The sequence below is a fragment of the Gregarina niphandrodes genome (genome assembly GCF_000223845.1).
Source record: "Gregarina niphandrodes unplaced genomic scaffold scaffold00011, whole genome shotgun sequence".
Lineage (NCBI taxonomy): Eukaryota > Apicomplexa > Conoidasida > Eugregarinorida > Gregarinidae > Gregarina > Gregarina niphandrodes.
This window is the reverse complement of record NW_011645781.1, coordinates 128,747-135,613: the sequence shown is the minus strand read 5'-3', so window position 1 is coordinate 135,613 and position 6,867 is coordinate 128,747. Positions and strand designations below refer to the sequence as shown.

General features: G+C 52.9%; 6 protein-coding genes across 6 annotated transcripts; 2 read left to right on the top strand and 4 right to left on the bottom strand.

Moving 5' to 3' along the window:
* Window positions 1-72: 72 nt before the first annotated feature.
* GNI_067700 (fumarylacetoacetate (FAA) hydrolase) lies at window positions 73-903 on the bottom strand (the record flags this gene model as incomplete). Its single annotated transcript, XM_011131898.1, has 1 exon — window positions 73-903. One exon carries the CDS (start codon window positions 901-903, stop codon window positions 73-75), a length of 831 nt encoding a protein of 276 aa, XP_011130200.1.
* Window positions 904-1,057: 154 nt separating this feature from the next.
* On the bottom strand, window positions 1,058-2,217 carry GNI_067690 (hypothetical protein; the record flags this gene model as incomplete). The annotated part of the gene is made up of 2 exons (XM_011131897.1): window positions 1,058-1,642; window positions 1,681-2,217. 2 exons carry the CDS (start codon window positions 2,215-2,217, stop codon window positions 1,058-1,060), a joined length of 1,122 nt encoding a protein of 373 aa, XP_011130199.1.
* A 134-nt stretch (window positions 2,218-2,351) lies between these two features.
* Window positions 2,352-3,191, top strand: GNI_067680 (hypothetical protein; the record flags this gene model as incomplete). The annotated part of the gene is made up of 1 exon (XM_011131896.1): window positions 2,352-3,191. One exon carries the CDS (start codon window positions 2,352-2,354, stop codon window positions 3,189-3,191), a length of 840 nt encoding a protein of 279 aa, XP_011130198.1.
* Window positions 3,192-4,006: 815 nt separating this feature from the next.
* GNI_067670 (MORN repeat protein) lies at window positions 4,007-5,187 on the bottom strand (the record flags this gene model as incomplete). Its single annotated transcript, XM_011131895.1, has 2 exons — window positions 4,007-5,005; window positions 5,095-5,187. The coding sequence occupies 2 exons, from the start codon at window positions 5,185-5,187 to the stop codon at window positions 4,007-4,009; spliced, it is 1,092 nt and encodes a 363-aa protein (XP_011130197.1).
* Window positions 5,188-5,197: 10 nt separating this feature from the next.
* GNI_067660 (oligoribonuclease) lies at window positions 5,198-6,285 on the top strand (the record flags this gene model as incomplete). The annotated part of the gene is made up of 3 exons (XM_011131894.1): window positions 5,198-5,655; window positions 5,709-6,144; window positions 6,211-6,285. The coding sequence occupies 3 exons, from the start codon at window positions 5,198-5,200 to the stop codon at window positions 6,283-6,285; spliced, it is 969 nt and encodes a 322-aa protein (XP_011130196.1).
* A 58-nt stretch (window positions 6,286-6,343) lies between these two features.
* On the bottom strand, window positions 6,344-6,703 carry GNI_067650 (ubiquitin carboxyl-terminal hydrolase; the record flags this gene model as incomplete). Its single annotated transcript, XM_011131893.1, has 1 exon — window positions 6,344-6,703. The coding sequence occupies one exon, from the start codon at window positions 6,701-6,703 to the stop codon at window positions 6,344-6,346; it is 360 nt and encodes a 119-aa protein (XP_011130195.1).
* Between the last annotated feature and the right edge of the window lie 164 nt (window positions 6,704-6,867).

The window sequence follows — 6,867 nt, the reverse complement described above, 5'->3', positions numbered from 1 at the left end:
CCCATGCAATTAAAAATTAGATCTCAAAGGGGGTATTGTACCACTCCTTGGCAAGCAACTTGCCAGTTGCGGTTAAGTGAAGCGGATTACGATCGGCTGGAGCCCCTCCACAGCCGCCTTGATCAAATCGTTTATCTCAACTGATGAGACGCCCCCAGGAGTCCCCGTGAATACAAGGTCGCCTGGCTGCAGTGTCCACGAGGCAGATAGATGTGAAATTATTTCCGGTATGGTCCATAACATATGCGTAATACGGCTCTGTTGACGCCTCGTTCCGTTTACCGTCAACGAAATCTCACTACCAGTGATGTCACTACCAGTGATGTCACTACCAGTGATGTCACTACCAGTGACGTTAACAACACCATTCGGCGAGAAAGTCGGGGACGAGAAAGTCCGACAGTCGTTAGCCAGGATGCGGTAGGGTGTAATCGCTCCCACCGGAGCTGACTGCTCGAAGGCTTTGGCCAAACACCACGGTCGGCGTTTTGCCTTAAGATCGTTTTGTAAATCTCGTTTCGTGAGGTCCAGGCCGACTGCGTACCCGAACACATGCTCCATGGCTTTATCAACGGGGATATCCGAACCGCCTCCACCTATCGCCACCACCAGCTCAACCTCTGGGTGCAGCATACTCGTCCGCTTGGGAAACGGCAACCTAACCACGCCCTTCTCCGCTCGGCCACCAGCCTTTTCGGCCACATCTTGTGCGGCTATGGCGACCACTGCATCGGCCGGCTTCAGGAAGAAGAAGGGGTCTTCGCGCGTGTCTCCAGAGTCCATTTCTCGAGCGTGGTCCTCGTAATTGCGACCGACGCAATATACGCGGTGCACTGGAAACCTGGCGTCCGTTCCTTCAATTGGTATCCCCACTACCGGAGGCGGATCAAAGATGTACGGCATTGATGCCCAACTTTTCTGGCCGCCTACCCCTTGTTCTATCCCGCCTACCCCTTGTTCTATCCCGCCTACCCCTTGTTCTATCCCGCCTAATTCTGTTGATGGATTCGACTTGGTGTGTCTTTTTGTGAAACAAATGAAGAGCGATTATTTAGACCTACACAAGAAGAGATTCTTTTCCAGATCGTAAGTGTCCAATATGTAATTGCAGATTTTTACTGCCAGCCGCGCCCAGGCCTGATCCCACCTGGGGTCCGGCAGTCCACGAGCTGCCGTAAATGACTGGAGCCCGGATGACAGGGAATTGACTTGGCCTATGCACGGCGGCATTCTTGCCCGCGTGCCACAGACCGCCGGTCAAGCCGGGGACGTGGCTCATGCTGGCGGGTACGAGGGGTGCATCACCGTGCATATTCACATAAGCGCCCATCAGGTTCAGGTGCGGGTCGGCGGGGATCGCAAAAGTGTCCGAGCCCCTGGGAGAGTAGTACTCTTCCTTTGAGGTGGATTGGGTCGTTCGGCTTATCACGGGATCGAGGTTAGGATTTTGAGTTTTTGATTTCCGCAATTCCCGACTTGGAAGATCACCCACCTGGAGTTCTCGAACTGGGAATTTACGAACGGGGAGACTTACCTGAGATAAATTTCTGCGACCTGCGCGGATGGAGTCAAGATAACTTTGCGGGTCACTACCGAACGGGACTTCGATGGGGTCGGTGCCCTCACGGAGTTTCACCCATTGCTGAAATAAAAGTGGTGTTTGTCGAGCGGCTCTCTTACGCGCTGGCCACCCATGATTTGATTATTCATGATTTGATTATTCATGATTTGATTATTCATGATTTGGCTATGCGTGACATGACCACCCAGGGTTGGGCCAGCCATGTAATGAGCGCCAAGGAGTTGACTACCCATACCCACAGGGTTTAGAGCCCCGTTCCAGAGACCGGATGAGTGCTGTATCTGGAAGGGTTGCAGCAAGGACGGCTCGTATCCCTGTTGTACAGCGGGCATGGAGTAGTGCTGAATAGTGGGGACCACGTTGACCGATTGCACCGAGGCAGGCTGTACGGCGACAGACTGTATGGTTCTGATGGGGCGCGGGAATTGCGGACTCATGGGCATGGAGTGTTCTTGCGAGCGAGGCGCAATACCTGCATCAGAGAGCTGCTGCCGGTAGTTCTCGGGATGCATGCCGCTCGGGACCGGGTACTCGACTTCATTGATCTTGATCCATTTCTGGAGATTTGGAGGCCCCGCAGGCAACGGCACGGCTCCCGCCAGAGTAGCAACAACGCTCGCGATCGCAAATTTCATGGGTCCAGGTGCAGTGTGTGCAAAGTGTGTGCTGCCATGCGCACACGCAATCTGCTCCTTGCACTAACTGTTCACTCCCAACCCACCCCGTAAGCCATGCTCGTAGACTAATCGCCCGTGTTCCAAGACTGTCCATGCTGAACCCCCTCAATTGGACGCCGGCAAACCTAAAGGCTCAAGCCCTCGGCTCAGAAGCCAACCCCCTTAACCCCTTGGGCTTGAGTCCTTCGGACTTTATGCCTTCGGGGGTCGGCAGGAAGGCCGATGTCGGAGATTCGTTCCGAAGAGATGGCGCGACTGGCAGAACGCGTCCGGGAAGTGCCCATCGCGGCGAAGCTGCCGCAGCTGCTGGGACTGCGACCGCAGAGACTGCGTCCGCGGAGACTGCGACCGCGGAGACTGCGACCGCGGATGACACTGCGACGGCAGAGGGCCGGCACCGGGCACGGGACGGCTCGGTCATGCGGGACGGGTCGCCCGTGCGACGGTACCCTGGGGGCTCAAGGTACCACGCTGGACCAGCGTTGGCGTACACGGGTGACGTGCTTACGGCCACTGGCAACCGGATGGAGGTGGCTCAACATGACTGGTACCACCACGGGTTCCAGCCCGTAGGCCACTGGTTGGGGCAGTACGCGTACTCGCCGCCGGTAGTGTTTCCGGACATAATTTCATACGACTTTTCTTACTACCCATATGCCCACCAGAATGACTATGTCCAACGGGGACGCCAAGCCAACTCGGGTGGACCCCCGGTCTGGAATGTGGAGGCCGCCCTCGGCTACCGAGATTACTTACAGAGACTACAGGGCACGAAACCGCGAACAGGCTACGGATCGATGCCCGAGACAGGAATATATAGCCACATTGTTAGGGGGGCAACTGCGTACCTAAACACTCCCAACCGACCAATGGAAACTAACCCTCCAATAATCAATCCGTCGACCCGGAATGGGCGGTCAACCCTTCAATGATCAATACCGGAACAACAGTTGCTCGATTGGTAACCAACGGGCGATGAGAAGAGTGTGTGAATAACGCTGACAAGCTACCTGGCAAAAGAGACCAACATCCTAACAGCTGTTGAGCTGTTGGAGTTCGACCTATGGGTCACGAACTAATTCTTACCACCACTTTTTAGGCCGATAAGCTGCTGCTCTGACTTCGGCCCGCTCTCTCGGGAGCCTGCACACGGGAGCTCCCTCGTTGTGCCGTCAGTCCGGGTCTCAATGGACCGGCCAACATGCTCCTTAGCAATCGCTCCGCAATTGTTAAGTTTTTCTGCTATTGATTATCATGGGAGCTAGTTGCCCATGCTCCCCTGTCGGTGCGCGCTCCCCTGTCCGTGCGCACTCCCCTGTCGGTGCGCGCTCCCCTGTCGGTGCGCGCTCCCCTGTCGGTGCGCTCGCTCTCTGTAGCAGCGAGGGGGTTTACAGGTGCAAACATTTGCCGGTAGTAGATGATCCATTCTGTCGTACTTCCCGTCGTGCTACAATCCGGTCCGATGCGGGCCACGAAGCCGGCGGTAGTAAGGGTAGTCTTGTCCTGGAAAGGGTAGTGATTTTTTCATACGATTCTGGGGGATCCAAGGTTACAGGGAATCCAAGGTTACAGGGAATCCAAGGTTACAGGGATTCCAAGAGTCCAACACGGTCGTGAGTCCAAACACGGTCGTGAAGACAACACGGTCGTGAGGACAACACAGTCGTGAAGACAACACGGTCGTGAGCACAACACAGTCGTGAGTCGGGTCGTAAATACGTTGGTGAGTACGGTGGTGAGAAGGGGGCTAGAAGTCGGGGTAGGCCCAAGGTGACTTAGGGGGGAATTCTAGGGAGTGTGTTTCTATGAGTTGTCCTTGTCGCCAGATGCCTGTGATGGTGAGTCCTTCGGGCCAGGATAGTTTGCCTGGTCCTTCTTTGCGGCCGTGAGCCCACTGCCCTTCGTAGACGCCGCCGTCCTGTACGCAGTGGAAGATGCCTTTGCCATGTCGTTTATCTTCGCGCCATTCGCCTTCATATCGGTTGCCGACGGCGTAGGTGAATACACCGTAGCCGCAGGCGCGGTCATCAACCCAGTCGCCATTGAAGCTATCGCCATTGCTGTAGAGAAGTTCGCCTTTACCATGTTTTTTGGCTTCCTGCCATTCCCCAACATACTTGTCTCCCCTGGAGTAAGTTAGTGTGCCGCGGCCATGTACCTTGTCGTCATGCCACTCTCCATCGTAGCACTCCCCGTTGGTGTACTGCAGACGGCCGAGACCTTCCTTTTGGTCGGCTACCCATTCTCCGTCGTACATGTTACCATTGGGGAAAACGAATGTACCGCGACCCTCCATCTTTCCGTCCACCCATTGACCGCTGTACACCCCGCCGTCCCCGTATAGATACTTGCCTCGACCATGCATCTTGCCGTTCTCCCATTCACCCTCGTACTGCTCTACCACCTGCCCTGTAGGTGATACATAACGCACTGTACCAACACCATGACGACGGTCGTCTCTCCATTCACCCGAATACATGTCACCTTCAGCGTACTTATACACACCGTGCCCACACATCTTGCCCTCCACCCACTCGCCGTCATATACATCTCCGTTCGCATACGTCAGAACTCCACGACCGTGAATGCGTCCATTCGCCCAGTCACCTTCGTACCGATTCCCGGACGCGAAAATGGCTACTCCCTTTCCATGAATTTTGTCCTCAACCCAATCACCTTCAAAAACCGCTCCATCCGCGTACGTAAACTTGCCACGGCCATGCCGCTTGCCCATCACGAATTGACCCTACATAACCATGGATACATACGACCATGAATACATATGACCATGAATACATATGACCATGGACACATATGACGATATATTCCTCCTACCTCATATTTTTCATTGCCGGCATAGATCAAAGTTCCATCACCGTGAAACTGACCATCTCTTATTTGTCCATGATAAGCATGCCCAGCCTCCATTTATTTTCCTATGCCGAAAAGATTTCACCTCAAGACACTCAAAAAGCCACACCACACAATCATCGATCCTAAAGACTATCCAAAACAACTTACAAACTACCAGGGACTCATTTGGATAGACCTGGAACTCACAGGACTCAACCTCGAAATAGACACCATTGTTGAAATCGCTGTTGTCGCTTCCGATCGAAGACTCTCACATTTCGTTAAAGGACCAAATCTCGTTATCCATACAGAAAAAGAAGCCCTCTCACCATGGTGTCTTGCCACCTTCTCTCAAAATGGACTGTTAGACGACATGCTCTCAAGTAAATTAACCAATGAACAAGCTCAAGACCAAATCGTGGAGTTCCTTAAAGGACTTATTCATGACGATAAAAAATGGTACTTAGCAGGGAGCTCAGTACACGTTGACCGGCAATTCCTTCTCAAATGCATGCCGAAAATTACGGACTTACTTTCTCATCAGTAACTATCATTCCCTTCCCTTCTTCCTCCTCTGCAGAAACTCTTTCCCTCAGAATCGTGGACGTTAGCAGCTTCTTGATCATGGGCTGGTCATGGTTACCGAAAGTGATGCAGACAGCAGGAGGGGTTTTCGATAGGTATCAAGCTACCGACGCCCGCGACGATGGTGACGTTGCTTGCCAAACGAAGGCCGACGATGGTGAAAAATCCGCCGAGGTATCCGAGACGGATGAGGTACCCGAGACGGATGAGGTATCCGAGACGGATGAGGTATCCGAGACGGATGAGGTATCCGAGACGGATGAGGCGGTATCAGAGTCGAACGTAGTGAGTGTAACGGCAGCCGCAAAGCGGACCTCAGTGCCGATATCCAAGGCTGTGACCAGGAAGCAAAATCGGAAGCAAAAAAGAGAAGCCGAATTTCAACGACATGTTTTGGGCAAGTCTAGAGTTAAGTCGGAGGGATCAGAGGAACTTCATAGGGCGATGGTAAGGTGTTTGTCTGGGTGGTGGGTGGTTTTCTATATTTGTAGCTACAGTTTGTTTTGTGTGCAGGCGGACATAATTTCTTCAATAGAGAAGCTGCTCTTTGTTAAAGAAAACCTGTACAAGTCCTACAAGTCTATTTGACCACTCCTCGAGCAGAACACGACGGTGGTCACGACGGTGGTTCATTTACAGGGCGGAATTAGCAGGTCTTGAAATACTTTGACGGCTTAATAGGAGTTGGTGGTTTGATGGGAGTAATGGTAGCATTTTTACGCACTAAAGTAGTGGTGCTGGGTAGCATTTCAGAGAGGTGTTCGGATGAGCTGGCCTGCCTGATCTTTCTGAAGAGTAGGATATAATTATTGTTATTCACTATGTCAGCGTCCTCTGGCAGGAGTCGTACTGTACTGTCATCAAACAGATACCACCGCTGGCATTTTTGGTGGTAGCAAACGGCCTCATAGTGGCCTCCTGCGTAACTTCCCTCATGGTTAATAAGGGCGTATAATCTAAAGTCCGATGATGCATGACTCCTCCTACACGGGAAATGGAACGCCATATCTCCTATACGGGGCGAACAAGACTGCCTTTCGTCTACAGCATCCGCTGGCACCAAATTCACAAGGTGGCTCACTTTACTAAATCCGTATCTCCGGGACCAGGTAAACCTTTTTAGATGCACCACCAAGATTTCGGGCCACTAACAATAACATTCTCATTAGG